Genomic DNA, 15997 nt, shown 5'->3' on the forward strand with positions numbered 1-15997 from the left:
CATATTCAGGATTGTCCTTCACATTTATTTTTTAAAAATTCAAAAACATTAAAAAATGCTTAATCTAAATTAAATGAATTTTTTACTTTTTTGATTCACTGAAAAATTTTCTTTTTAGGTTGACCCAAAATGATTTTTTCCCACAGTTTTTCAGAATTACCAGCAAACTGTGAAATCTATTATTTGTATGGCTCTAAACGTAATTTAGGGAACAATCCTGCCATCTAAAAGGTGATTTCCATTTCTAGAATTATCTGTTGCTTTTTTTTATTTGTGTGGTTTTAGAACTATGCCATGGTGCTTTTTCACAAGATTAAAGCTGCTAATTAAATGTCCTGATGAAATTTCAGTGTGCATTGGTCTAATATTCTGCTTATTAAAATTTAATTGAAAATGTCAGTTGTAGATAGTTTAGATCAGGAGGTGAGACTATCAAGTGCACTATTGATTACCATATTTCACTTTAAAGGATGGTGGGTGAAGTGATCCCATCAGGTCATATTTTACCTTTTGTCTTTTTTTTGTTTAAAAATCTCCTTGACATCAGTAGGACATCTGCATAAAGAACAAGGGTGAAATCATGTCTGTAATCTGTAAATCAAATAGTAAAGTTTGAAACATTTTTCGTGTCCTTAAAAATGCGAGATGTCTGAGTACTTTTATATTATGTGATTTAATTCTACATTCAGATGTGTAATTTACTTATATGGAAGCCACCTCTGTGCATCCAAGGTCAGAATTTGGCCTGATGTAGGATATGAGTGTAAAACATACCTGATTTATAGTGCCTAATTGGGTGTGTCCAGATCGTATGCTTCATATAATTTCCACCCCAAAACCATATAACCCAGGTACCCTAAATGTAGTAATTCTGTCATATGTTCAGCAAAATGGTGACCTGAACTATTTATAATGTACTGTATACTAATCTTTTTAAAATGTCAAATTGAATATTTTTGTTACTGCCAAGGTGGGTAATCTATAACATAGACTAATTTCAGTCCTCACCCTTAATTTACACATGTGCACAATTAGAACAACAAACCCCATACAAAATAATGGAATTAACAAGACGTTTAACTCCACCATGCAGTTACGCTGCTTTTTATTTCTCCGAACACTCTATTACTTACTGTTCTGTGTTAAGATTACAATTTATTTGTTTGAGACCTTCTCTTTATTTCTGTCTGAAAAGCACCTAGAATACTATTGATACTATACATAAAATAATAATTTAGTTATTTTTATTGTAGTATGCAGGTGGCAAATTGCTTTGATCAACTTCACTTTTTAAAAAAAGCACTTTTGACAAGCTGAATGTTAGAACTGTGTGAAACTGCAATCATTTTCAGAAAAAAATCATCACAATTTCATTTGAGGTGATTTTGTATGTGTAAAATGTTTTTGTTGCTTTTTTCATAAAATTTCACAAAATGGAGTCTTCTAATGGAAACATAGAATCTGATCGTCTTCACACTGCATTTCAAAAACATTGGAATTTTCACTCAAAATAGTTATTTTTAAAGCAAAAAAAAATCCACAATCTTTTCCATGATTTTTCACAATGTTGACATTTTCACAAAATCATAATTTAATGAACAAACATCAATTCTGATGTTTTGAAATATTGTGCATAGTCCTACTCTATATTATAGGTGGTGCAGGTTGCCTGACACTTTCCGTTATATAACCCTGTTTTCAGTTGCTTATAACTTTGCCAAATGTAAAGTTTGAGGCTGAAACTTTCTATGCTAACGGTCTGCTTAAAGCTGAATACTTTCGGACAATTTCAACTGAAACAGTATGTCTATTTTCAAGAATAATCTTAGAGGAAAATACATTGGCAAAACAATGTTAAAAATATTCTTACAACTGTTTCATTGATAAGGACTAGTGTCTCCATGCTTTGGAGCAAAGGCTTGAAATTTGACAGGAAAAATTGCCCCATTGTTGGAGAAGTGCCATTTCTCACCCCATGAAAAACTGATCACATTATAAGTCTCTGAAAAAAAATCAGTTTGCACATGCTGCTTATTAGACTTTGGCTGCTAAATTCTCTGAAGAATTCATCTCCACCGAGCATGCTCCAGTCTCTCTCAGATTTTATATGCTAACCAGATTGCACATTTGCCACCCCTGCAGAGTGAGTGAGCATACTCCCTTCCAGGGCTGCAGGGGCCACGCAGGACTTTCAGTGTCACTGCTCCTCCTGGCCGCTGGGGGGCTGCTGTGGTGCCAGGCACTAGAACTGAGAGCAAGCAGAGAGGCTGTCCCTCTTGTGCTTTCAGTGTTCCCCAGCTGGCTCCCAGGTGAGGAGAAGAAGAAGCTGCCTGATTTGAATGCAGTGGGGGCAGGGGGAGAGAGGTTGGGCTTGATGGAGGGAGTATAGGAGCCTGAGGGGGAGGAGAGGTGTTAGGAGCAGGAGCTGGGTGGGTGGGACAGAAGCAGAGGGCAGAACAGAAGACAGAAGAAATAGGAACAAAAGAGGGGAGTGGAGAGAGGGACGGGGTGAGAGATGGACAGGAGTGGGAGATAGGGACGGGCAGCAGCTGGGAAGATGCCAACAGAGAAAGGGACTAGGACTGGAGCTGAGGAGGGGGGAAATAGGAGCAGAAGCTGACAGAAAGATACTCAGCAGGACAGGAATAGAAGAGTCTGTAACCACTACACCACACTCCACTCCAGAACTTGGAATGGAATACATTATTCCTAAGTCTTAGTACTCCTTTGTTTCTAACAAATAGGTGTGAAACTCGCTGGCTAAGTGTGTGTGACTCTATCCCTCTCTAATGCCAGTCAGTATGGAAGATAACAGTCTTCTACTGCCACTACTTGCTCCATTAGTTTAAGTGGTAGAGGACTGTGCTGTGAATCTAATGATCCCAACTCTGCTGATGATCCATGTGAAAAAAAATGTAATCATCATGCAATTAAAGACTGTGTCATAATGCAGACACACAAGGAGGCTGCATTAAGGTTTGACAGGCAAGCTTAATTTTGGCTTTCCTACCTTTTGAGTACTTGTCTGTGTGACCGTAACTTTCCCTTAATGTAGGTTGCTTAGATGTAATTTAAAAACAAGTTACACATTTTGGCTCATGATACCATGATGCAATGGTATGGTTACATATTTAAATTAATTGTGTTCAGTATACAGCACTAATGTTTTTGCTAACTAAAGGGTATAACTTACTGGTAGTGTTATCCAGGGAAAGCTATTAATTAATTAAATCAGGCCAGAATTTGAAAACTATACAGAATGTACGACATGGCTACAGCCAAGAGCACAATTTTTACATTTTTGTGAGACTCTACTAAAAGATGTGGAAGAAACTAGATATTGAAATTTGATCTGGGGAGAGATATCTTTTTGTGCCCAAGTGTAAAAGGCTTATCAGATGGCCTTATAAAAGTTGTTGTTCAGGCAATTAGAAAGTTAGTTATGTGTTGTACCTTCTCTATATGCAGTTTTCAATCTTCAGTGATTGGGAGTTTGGGGCATTTCCACTTCCTGGGCACTATGTGTTTTGGCTGCTGATCTGAGAATGCAGATCTTATAATGATTTAAGAGAAGAGTTGAGAATAAGATCTGTGGAGCTTTGAACAAGACCCCAACACCAATACTAAGGTGCCAGAGGCTCAGTCCAACAGTCTTCTTAACATTTTGGCCCCAGTCCCTCAAAGCATTTAAGCATATGCTTAAATTTACCATGTCTTTAATGGGATTACCCACATCAATAAAGTTATGCACATTTTAAAGTGTCTGCAGGATCAGGCCCTAAAGATTTAATTTGGGTTTCTCTAAGTGAGTACTATTTTACATAACCCCGGTCCTTATTTTTTCAATGTCAGATTTCATAATTAGTATCCTTTTCTCAAGCTTCATAAATATTTAGGCTTTTCTTGACTGTAACAGTCAATTTCACTTTGAAAATAATATACTGTAAATTTGTAACTAGTGAATTTTTATCTGCTCTTAAGATTGGAGAAGGTATATTCATTTTATTAATTATTATTATTTGGGTCTCTTGTTGCTATTTTACTTCTCTAAAAAATCTTTTCTTTTAACGCTCAACTGGATCTTTGGTAAAATCAGCAAAACAGAGAAAGAATCCCTCTCTTCCTAATGCTTTGTAATACTAATTTCATTACTTCTGCAATTGTCATTATTTTTATAAACCTACCACTTCATGATGATAATTCATATAGATTTGTGTCCTTCCCTTATATTGTTTTTGTTGCACAAAAATGCAGAATCCTACAAAAACAGAAGAATGAGCTCTCCTGTGACTTGTGGTAAATCTATAGAAGTGATGCCAAAAAATACAGCACGAAAAGATTTGAATCCTTGCTATCATTGTTATTGCATTGAAGTTAATACTGGTTAGTTGTTCTCTGATCTGACAAACAAAAGTTTCCTTTACTGTTTAGCACAGTCTGAGGGGAAACAAGTGTAAAAACTGAAAAACACTGAAATTCTCCTGTGACAGTGGGAGAATCGCTGGAGAACTTACTGAACTACTAGGAAGGACACTAATGTTTTCTTCAGTCCTGTGTTCCTGCAGTATCTGGACAGTACGTTTCAAACAACTACAAAAGAGTACATTACAGGATGTGTGTCACATAGCAGCCTTTTGAAATCAGTTCAGATTCTTACTACTAGCTGTACTTAATCCAGTGCAATTATTTTTTTTAAAAAAGCCATTTGTTTCATTTGTGCACCACACTGCACTAATTTTCCTATATAATGGCTTTTATTTATGACTCCCTCATCTGATTTTTTTGTATTTAATGGGCTTGCTGGAAATGCAGCTGCCCAAGACACACATACTTTGCACATTCTTTACTTAAAAACCTGGCCCAAAGACACTAGACTAATCTTGCTTCTGCAGTATAATTGTCTCAGTAGTGACTTGCCATAATTTTCCCTTAAACAGAAGTTGGATTAGCAAATGGATATTTAGCCTTCTGACCCAAATTCATCTTTATTTTTATTTCTGGACCTCAACTCTTTGATCCCCTTGCACATGACACATTCTTTTGCCTGTATTTTGATTCAAAGCTAAGGAATACTGAGAAGTGAATGTATTAGTTTGAAACATCTATAAGCATTGTAGAAAGTATCAGTGCATCTAAATGCCTTTTGGGATCCCTGTTTTGAGCTATCTTTTACATCTGGAGTAGATCTGAGAAGTGTTTCCAGAGCCTTTGGAAATAAAATATTAAAGTCCCATTAGTTTTCCTCCCATGTGAACAACAAAAAGATGCATTCAGAAGAGTTTCTGGTTTCCTCCAGTGAATTACTCAAAGATATAATTTTCCCAGGAAAAGTAGTTTTTAAAGTCTCAAGGGGGGAGAAACTTCCCTTTGCACAGGGATTACACAGTCAAAGCAAACAAGTGCTATCTTTTTTTCGACCTGAGCGGTTCGTCAAAATTCAGGGTCCTGCAGGTTGTTTCAGTTAGGAGGGGAAATTGATGATGGAGTCCAGGTATTTCTTTGATGTAATCTTGTTTATTTACAAAGAATGTATACAAAAATGGTTACTTACCTGTACTGTAATTGCTGCTCTTCAAGATATGGGTGCAGACAAATATTCCATTCATGTGTGCATGTGCCCAGCATATTGAAGACAGAGAACTTTGTTTAAAAGTACCTAGTGGGCAGCACCTCCTAATGGCCCCTCCCTAGGGTGTTTAAAGGCAGTGCCGCCCTGACCCTCTCCTCAGTGCCTTTGTACGAGAAAGCACGAGTGGGGACTCTGATGCAGAAGAGACAGAGGGTGGGTTATGGAATACATCTGCACCCACATCTCGAAGCACAACAGGTACAGTACAGGTAAATAATTTTTTCCCCCTTCTTTGAATGGTTGCAGGTGTGTATTTCACTCAGGTGACTCACAAGCAGTAACAGAAGGAGGTAGGACGTAGACTCTACTTAAAGAACATCTGCAGAATTGCCTTTCCAAAGTTTGCCTCTGATCCAGACGTAGTCATACTAGCATAATGTTTGGTAAAAGTATGCCCTGAAGACCAGTCATCAGCCCTGCAAATGTCCAATATAGAAACATCACTGAGGATTGTGATTTGAAGCCGCTTGGGCCTTCATCGAATCAGTGACAAGTCTCTGTGGCAATGTGGTGTGAGCTATCCATATGCTGTCATCATGCAGGAAGTGATCCATCTGGAAATCATTTGTGTGGAGACTGCCTGATCGTTCATCTGATCCGTATATGAGACCAATACTTAAGGAGTGACCAAAATGGTTTAATTTTCTCCAGACAAATGCCAAGCATCATCTCACATCCAACATATGAACACACTGTTCATTTGCATTTTTGTGCGACTTAGGAAAGAATACAGGTAAGTATATTGTTTGATTAAGGTGAAACTGTGAACTCACCTTAGACAAACATTTTGGATGTGGCCAGAGGGCCACTTTGTTTTTGAAAACCTGCACATATGAAGGCCCTGACATTAGGGCATGCAGTTCACTTACTCTCCTTGCAGATGTTATGGCAATCAAAAAAAAGCTGTCATTTGGCAAAGGAGGGACAGAGAACAAGTTAGTAGGGGATCAAACAGAGGTCCCATATGGGTGGGCAATACAGTGCTAAGAGCCCACAATGGACAGGGTGGATTTGATTTAAATCAAATTGATTTAAATCACTAGACAGGAAGACTCGATTTAATCATAGATTTCTAATAAAAGTGCATTCTTGTTGGTTGTTATAACCTTAATACATATTCTTCACAACTCAGAGATAGATGTAGGTTTCATTTTTAGAAGGTACACACTACACATTTTTTTAAGTGATTTATTTTGAAAACTTTTCAGATTAGTTTTACAGCTATATCAGAAAACAAATGATTGTTTGGTTATTTCTTTTGCCAAAGGTAATTAATTGAAGCAGATATTTATGAAGTCATTGGGAGGTGAACTATCTCCAATTCAACAGGTTAATCATTAATATTTGGAGAATTTTCTTGCTATGCTGTGTTAGGAGGAGAACATCACCAGACACACACTTATATTGTTTTATTTAACTAAAACAACAACGTTATGTATTCTGGATTTTTTTCTTCAACAGCAAACATATAATATGTTAACAAAACAAGCATATGAATTTTTGAATTTAGTTACACATTCAAGTTTTTTAAAATCAGGTTTGTTTTTGTTAAAATTGTTTTTTATTAAAATAGTAAAATGAAATATTAAAAAAAATTAAATCTACTGTGTCAGCCAGGTCAGCATGAGAAACTTAAAATATTGGCTTCTGCAGCTAATTCAGTCATCTTCACCTTCATTTTCCTGTTTGTTCGTAATCCGGAAAAGGAAAAACAAGCTTTCCTGTGTTTTCAGGTCCCAAATGAAGATGGATCCCTGGATGTTGCTCTTCAGAGACCACTCATGATTCTGGGAGAAATTCCTGTGAGGTGATCAGCCACGTGGTTCTAAACAATTGGTAAATCATTGGCTGTTGGAATAATGCCTTCCTTGATACAGAAAAACCACAACTTTGTTTCTTCCTGACAGAGTTGGTTGGAGTAGACCACCCCTTGCGTGTTCATATAAATGTGGTGGTATTGTCAGCAAGTATGTGGACAGCAGTACCTTTGATTTGAGTGCAAAAGGCCCTGCACACCTTTTAAATTGCTCGGAGTTGAAGTTCCAGCATGTTGATATGAAGTAAGCTTTCCGTTCTATCCACATGACCTGAACTTCCAAAGTCTGTTGATAGCAATCCTTCCACAATAGGTTGAGGAGTACAACTATAATCCTGGTGGGTGAAGAATGGATGAAGGGCACACCCTCACAAACATTGTTTTGAAATGCCAACCATTGTAGGGAGGCCAGGATTGCTGATGGCATTCATAGTAGGGTGTCCAACAACTGACAATTTAGGAGATAGACCAACTTTGAAGATTGTGAAGATGCAGTCTCGCATGCTGGACTATGTAAGTGCATGTAGCTATATGACCTAACAACTTCAGGTATATACAGATCATGGTTGAAGGCTGTTAGACTAAAGGCAGAGACATAAGTGCGAACTCTTTGAAATCATTCTTTTGGCAGAAGAGCCATCAAACTCAGAATCTAGCAGGAGCCTCAATGAACTCAACTTTTTTGTGTTGGAATTAAGGTTGACTTTTCCTTGTTCAAAATTAGGCACAGTTGATCAGAGACCTAGTGTAAACTGAATGTGGCAGAGGAGCTGAACTTCAGACTTGCCCCTCACTAGTCAATCCTCCAGGTAAAGAAAGACATGAATCTCCATTTTCCTGAGAGAGGCTGCCAATACAATCATATATTTGGTAGATACATGTGGGGCTGTACTGTGTATTAATGATGTTGACATGCCACTACAAATCTCAGAAACCTTGTGTGACTTGGGAAAATTGCTACATGAACACAGGCATTAAGAAGATTGAGGGCAGCAAATCAGTCATTGTGGTCCAATACGGGGAGAATTGTAGCTGGGTTACTGTCTTGAATCTCATAGTTGATGTACTTGTTGAGAACTTGGAGGTCAAGAATAGGTTCCACCTCTCCCTTAGAGTTGGGATCAAGAAAAAAACAAGAATAGAATCCCTTTCCCCAGTCCTGAAGGGGAACTTCTTCTGTGACTTCCAAAACACAAAGTCTGGATCTGCTGAAGTGACTTGTGAAAGGGGTCCCTGCAAAAAGATGGAGTGGGAGGGTAAGGAGAATGGATGGACAGGAATTGGATGGCATAACCCAATTCCCACAGTGCTTATGACCCATTTGTCTGTGGTTATCATTTCCCAAACCCTGTAGAAGTGGGATAGCTTGTCCTCAAACAGAGGAGAAAGGGCCTGGCTGTTGACAACTGGCATGCTGTCCTCTAAAGGAGAGTCAAATTTACTGCTTGCCCAAAGCTGGTGGAGGTGTGACTTTTGTCTCCTTCTGGAGTTTTTCTGCCTAGTGGACCAAATCAGCTGTCTAACATACTGCTGGGAGTATTGGCAGAATTGTTGTTGCTGACCTCAATAATGATACCTCTTAATTGCTAGGGTATAAACGTCCAGTGACTTTAAAGTGGCCCTAGAGTCTCTAAAAGAATGCAGCATCTGATTAGTTTTTTCAAAAAAACAAGAACTAACCATGAAGAAGGAGGTCTTCTGTAGTCTGAACATCAGGAGCAATCCCAGAGTTCAGCAACCAAGACACTCTTCTGATTGTTACTGCTAAAGCCATACTCCTGGAGGAGGTGTCCACTGCACTGAATACTGTTTTCAGTGATGTCTTAGCCACTAGAATGATACAGTAGTCTGGAAAGGTTGAGAACTGCTACACTAGATGACTCTCAGTAGGAAAGCCTTAAATTCTTTCCTGGCATCTTGAGGAACTTATCAGTAAATTTAGACGTTGTGTTCCAGTTCACAAAGTCACACTTAGTAAAAGTGTCTGCTGATTAGCAATACACATATGTAATGATGATGGAGAATACATTTTTCTCCCCCATAAAATCCAATCTCTTGCCGTCTTTCTTTAGGTGTCGACTTAGCTCTCTCCTTTCTCATTAGCAACAGTTACCAAAAGAGAGTTAGGGGCTTATGAGTGTAGAAACATTCAAACCCTTGCCTGGGGACATAGTATCACTCATTGGTACATTTTGGAGTAGAGACAAAGAAGCTGGCATTGCCACAAGGACTTTGCAGGTCCAAACAAATGTCATTTATATGGAGGGGTATCTAATGGGGAAGTTAAATTAGTGGACATTCTTCATGGGCATTCTCTTGGACAAACTCAGTTTGAATGACCAAGGCTGCAGCTTAGAAGGTCCTGGTAAGACTTAACATCTTCCAAAACTGGAGAGGATGAGCCTAGGATTGTGGAATCATCCTGTGAAGAAGACAACAAAGGAGAGCATGGAGCAAAACACCTTCTTGAGGAAAACCTTGTTCCTGCTGCAGTGTCAGAGAGTAGGAGCAATATCAGTTTGTGTCTCCAGAGCAAGTGGGGTGGGAGGTGAAATAACTGGAGGGTCTGGTGATCTTGGTCAGGAACTAGCAGATGACTGAGATCTTGAAGAATGTGGCTATCCCACGGATTCCAAGGAAGCCAGTGTGGAAATGAGTATGGCACCGGAGCCAATAAGCACTGGCCTAAATACTCCTGTCCCTAGAGTGGTTTTGGTACCGATGATGATCTTCTATAGGAGATCTGGGGGACTTCTGAGACCAGCACCTGGAAGGAAAACTATGACTCTAAGTTTGAGTGTAAGGAGCTCCTCCAATAGTCTGCAAGCAGCAGAGGGCCAAACCTGTTGGGATCCCCAAATGCCACGATCTGGCAGACCTTCAGTGAGCAAACTGTATCTACACCACAGATGGTCCAATAGTTACTGCTGACACCAGGTGTAAAATTGAAGCTGCACTAACATTCAAAAAGGGTATCTGTACCAGCGCTGAGATCAGTACTGGGGCCAAGGTTGATCTTGCAGTGCAGATGTCAAGATTGGTACCGAGGGAAGGATGTCTTGATGCTGATAGTAGAAGCAGATTCACCTCTCTGGCAGGTATTCTCAGCGGTACCAAAGAAGGCAACTGTTCTTAATCTGAAGCAACCAATCTGGACTGTGTTGGTACGACCAGAAGTGTGGCCACCACTGAGAACTCTTAGGAGAGGAGAGTTGGGACTGGAAAGGCAGAGTAGATCAGCTGCTGCCTGATATGCCACTTGGGTTGATACCATCAGGGCATAAACAGATGTTGGTACCTGACTCAATGGACATCTGACAGATGGTGCTGGAGTCACAGTACGATGTTGCTCTGATCCTGTTTGGGTACTGGGGAGTAGGTAGATGGCCCTGCTCTATCATGAGTACCTGAGAAGATGCTGCACTATCCCACACTCCTCACTGAAGATGAAGAATCTCTCTGAGCCCTGGAGTGGCTCTGATTAGACTTGAGCTCTCTTCCTCAGGGGGCCAGAGGAATGAGACTATTCTCATCTTCTGCATGGAGAAGAGTCCAAATTTGGCAGTCTGTCCAAACTGCATACCAGCTCTGAAATCTGAGGGGCAGGGCAGTCAGAGAAAGGTCCCAGAGTTGAAGCCAGCCTCATAGCTTGTTCCATGGCTCCCTTCAGATATTCCTTCAAGCATAAGTCCCTGGTACCCTCTGTCCTCTTCTTGAAGAAACCGCAAATGAAGCACTTTTCTTTAATGTGCTCCCCTCCTAAACACAACAAACACCAAGTGTGGGAGTCACAATTCAGGATAGCCACTCCAAACAAACGTGTCAAAATCCTGGGTAGGCATTTTATCAGATAATCACTGAAACAGCAACTAACCACTTAACTAACAACTACAAGGGTACTACTAAGTAAAGTAACTCATTACAAAAAATCACAGAGAATTTGTGCAGTAACTGGTGAGATAACAACCCCCAGAGGAAGCTCTGACTTAGGCCACAGGTGGTGAGAAGGAACTGAGGAGTGGCAGTTGGGGTGCCACTGTCCTTAAATGGCCTCGGGAGGGTCCACAAGGAGGTATGAGGGTGCATGCGCTGCCCAAGTAGTTCTAAGCAAAGTTCTCTAGCTTTGGTGCACTGGGCGCATGCTCCTGGAAGTGAAATACATATCTGCAACCACTCAAAGAATAACTCCTATATCCCTGAACACAACAGGAATCAAACAGGAGTTTGCTATCAGATCACAGTGGAAACCCCTTCAGCTTCATGTGGCTTTGTTTTGGGCAAGGGACCCTGTTGTTTCAGCTCTCTCTTCCATACAGGAGCTTAATTCTCTTTTACATTTATCCTCCATGAAAGGCAGCTGTAACACCCACCATCTTACATAAAGTTTAACGCAACACATAAGAAAAGTAAGAATGTTCAGCTAGATCCGGATGCCAGATCTAGGCTTCTAGGCTGAGATGCATCTGGGTCTGGAGTTATTTATTTATTTATTGGTGCATTAGGGGCAACTATACTTGTTCTCTGTTGATGCCATAGAATTTCAAGGGTGGGGGCCAAAAATTGACTGGGTATGGCCAGATTCAGGTAGTGGATCTAGGTTTTTGTGGTGCTGGTATGCGAGGATGTGCCAGGATCAAGTATTTTTTGGTGTTGTAGGAAGGGCTAGACTTGTCCTCTATTCAGGGGTTTAGAATTTGAGGAATTGGGGGCTAAAATGTGCCTGACTTACCCACTATTGTGCTGAAATGCATCAGGAACCAGTTTGTGTGTGTGTGTGAGAGAGAGAGAGAGAGAGCAATCGGAGCGTTTAGATTCGTTCTCAGTTTTTGATGATACACTTTGAGGGCTTGGGGCCAAAGATGGGCAGGATCCAAGTGGATCCGCCTCTCACCTTTTCCCACCTCCAGAGCAAGGGAGCGTGGGGACCTCTCCCCTGCCTCCTGCCTTGCCCCTCGCCGGAGGGGCTCCACCTCCACCCGCGCTCCCAGGGTATTTGTTGGTTGCGCGCAGCCCAGCCCCAGCCGCACTCGCTGCCTGGCTCGGAGAGTAACGGGGCGCCCCTCGGCCGCGCTGTGCTCCCGGCGCCTGCTGCCATGGGACCCAAGGCCGCCTCCGGCTTCTACCTGGGCAGGAAGCCCGCCGCCCTGCTCGCGCTGCTGCTGGCCGCGCTGCTGCTGGCCCTGGCCGTGCTGGGGGCCCTGTACGGGCGCTGCCTGCAGGAGGTGGAGGCGCTGCGGGCGGCAGCGGCTCCCCCCTCGCCCACAGCCGGCCCGAAGGAGGAGGGCGCCGGCTGCTGCCCCCCCAGCCCCGGCCCCGGCCCCGGCCCCGGCCCCGGCAGCACGCGCCCGCCGGGGGCCTGGGACAACTCCCGCCTGCCCCGCGCTCTGCTGCCCCTCCACTACGAGCTGCGGCTCTGGCCCCGCGTGAGCCCCGGCCAGCCCGGCCCCTTTGTCTTCTCCGGGCAGGTGAACATCACGGTGCGCTGCGCCCAGGACACGGCCACCGTCGTGCTGCACAGCGCCGAGCTGGAGCTGTGGGGGGCGGCCGTGCGGGGGCCCCTGCCCGAGGGGCCGGCCGGCGGCGGCGGCGGCGGCGGCGGCATCGAGGTGGCGGAGCTGTGGCTGGAGGAGCGGCAGGAGTACGCGGTGCTGGCGCTGCGGCGGAGCCTGCGGGCCGGCGGGCGCTACGTGCTGCAGCTCAGCTTCAGGGGGCCCCTGAGCGAGGATCTGGACGGGCTCTTCCTCACCCGCTACACGGACCAGGGACAGAGCAGGTGAGAGCGCGCGGGGACAGGATAGCTCGGTGGTTGGAGCATTGGCCTGCTAAACCCAGGGTTGTGAGTTCAATCCTTGAGGGGGCCCTTGAGGGATCTGGGGCAAAAATGGGGGATTGGTCCTGCTTAATTAAAGCAGGGGGTTGGACTAGATGACCTTCGGAGGTCCCTTCCATATGATTCTATGACATGCTGCAGCAGCTGGGCGCCCGGGCAAGCGGGCAGCTAAGCGCTGCCTGGGGTTTAGTGTAGGGCAGGTGCCGGACTTCAGCTCCCGGCTCTGAGGATGTGGCCCCAAAGGGCGCTGTGCGCCGGCCAGCCCCAGAAGAGTTGCTGGCTAATTCCCGAGCCAGTTTCTGAGATGACCGCCCGGGAAAGGGCTTGGGCACTTCTGTTCCGGTCAAAGGCTGGGACACCAGCTCCTCCTGGCTTTAGAGGCCCTTCTTTTTATAGTGCCATCATATGAGGATCAGAGGGCCCAATCCAAACCCACGTAAGTCAATGGAAAGATTGTCCTTGACTTCAGTGGGCTTTGGCTAATCCCCTAAATCAGTGGTTTTCAACCTGTGGTCTGGGAACCCATGGGGGTCCGCAGGCTGACTTCCACTTGAAAATTTTTAGGGGGTCCGCAAATGAAAAAAGGCTGAAAACCATTGCCCTAAGTGCTTGTTTTGGTGGGTTTTTCGGGGGGGGGGGGGCACACAGCCAGTTGTCTCTCTTCTTTCCTCTTTTCCCAAAAAGGAATTATAAGCTTTTTAGAGATGGAGGAAGCTGAAACCGAAAGCTCAGATCTGATCACACCTTGCATTTTAGGAAAATCAATACAAATGTGCAATCACACACACATCTACTTAGTAATGTCCTCTAGTGGTATCTCTATTTTTGTATCTGATCTTAGCTGAAGAAAATTTCTCCTTTGCCGATAACTTAAGTTCTCTCTTTGTCTGTTATGTGGAGTTAAACAACAAAAGCACTTTTGTAGCTACAGAACATATAAAAGACACTATAAAAATAATATAGTCTTGTCTGACAACAGGAATATCCCTCCCCTAACCTCTGCCTTTCAGGTTTACACAACCATACGGTTTGTTATTCGATAATGGGTTAGCAGATCCTCTATGAAGGACAAAAGTCACAGCAACATACATTCATTCACATCCTTAACCTGTTCCATGCTTTTTATTTACCAAGGTCACAAAGCTATTAAATAAGACTCTGTAGGTTCCCTCTGCTGGCTTGCAATTTGTAGGTCTGGTTCTGGAGCCCTTATTCTTGCTGAGTAAGGTAGCACTTATGCAAGTAGTTCCATTGACCTCAGTGTGAGAAAGTGCAACTCAATACAGTAAAGGTTGCAGGATTGGGGCCTTTGGGCCCTATATATTAGCTGTGTTTTATGGTATGTCTCTTCCTTTCTCTCCCTCCACAATTACATTGTGACTCATTATGAAAAACAGATTTGGCAAAAGCTTGTGTCTGTTCAAGTTAGCTGTTGCTGGATTATTGGCACTAGTATCCTCTCAAAAGAGAACTAAATGGTCAGCACTGTTGCAGTTATATAGAAGCTATAGTGGCCTTTCCTGTGATTATCTGATGTTACAAATAAGACCAACTAGTTGATGGCTTGCAAAAAGATGCTGGAGACCCTTATTTATATTAGCCCAGGTGTCCACCATAGAACCAATTATGTGGCCAAAACTATAGTGCAAAATGCAGCTCAAACATCTTTCAGCATTCTGTAGCTAAAGAACTACAGTCCCCATAAAGTACAAGTTTCTCGCACAAATTAGCATAACAGCTCAGAGAAAGTCAATATTCAAATTTTAAAGTGAAATAGATGGGGAGCTGTTTTTCTAGTGTTCATCCATACCTACTCTAGGTCTGCAAAGACAAATCTGAACAGCACAGATTTGCTGGCCACTTCTATTCTCCCAGGCTGCTTCCCCGGTCTCATCTCCCTCCCTAGTTTACTGTTACAGCCTGTACCCTAGTTGCCACAATGCCTTCCCACTCCATCATCCATGATTCTTGTCATTCATGCCTCCTTCCCAGGCTCTGAGTTGTGTTGCCAAGCTCTCCCTTGGCAGCACTATTCCTAGTCTCAAGGAATTCCACAGGCTTGTCAGAGCAGGACCCCCACCCCCCTTCTGGCGAATCACAGGAGGCTCATCCTAGACAGAAGAGCTCTGTAGGGGAGCAACAAGCTCCACATCACTGATGCAATTAGCTTCCCTGATCTAACCCCATCACATGAACAAGTGGTACAGACACATGCTTTGTGCTAAAGATGACAAATGTGGACCTTCTTGGTCTGCTTCCAGTTTTGCTCCCCAGCCTTCTTACAATTCTGCATGTCTCCTTCTCCCCAACCTCTCACGCTTGCTAAGCTTCCCAACGCTACTTCTAGTCCAGTAGACTTTCTTAGGTCTCCCAGAGTGGGGCTCCACTCTGGCAAACCATAAAAGGTTTGTCCAGTGGAGCAGCTGCCTCAACAGAGGCAAGCTATGCTGCTCTGTGCTCTGACTGCTTCAGATCTCCCCTTCCATTAATGTTAATATGAGGGACTAGGACAGCACACACATCCAATGTATCATCGTCAGACTCAAATGCAAAACCTTAACTCTGACCTCAGATGTTTTCATGCACATATGACACATTATGCACTTCACCTGTATGTCTGTCTGTAGAGAATATATCTTAATTGAACTAAGGTTAGAGTTCAGGCTGTGTGTTCGAGTGGGGTTTTTTTGTTTTTGGATTTTTGTTGTTGAGGAATTAGATG

The 15997-nt window shown here is 43.0% G+C and overlaps 1 protein-coding gene across 1 annotated transcript in view; it reads left to right on the forward strand.

Moving 5' to 3' along the window:
• Nucleotides 1-12466: 12466 nt before the first annotated feature.
• Nucleotides 12467-15997, forward strand: part of LVRN (laeverin) — a 67369-nt gene continuing 63838 nt past the window's right edge. The window contains exon 1 of the mRNA XM_084628624.1: nt 12467-13218. Coding sequence (XP_084484750.1) covers nt 12539-13218 — 680 coding nt within the window. The 5' untranslated portion in view covers nt 12467-12538. The remainder of the gene's footprint in view (nt 13219-15997) is intronic.

This window comes from Lepidochelys olivacea (assembly GCF_965140295.1).
Source record: "Lepidochelys olivacea isolate rLepOli2 genome assembly, chromosome: 5".
NCBI classification, from domain to species: Eukaryota; Metazoa; Chordata; order Testudines; family Cheloniidae; genus Lepidochelys; species Lepidochelys olivacea.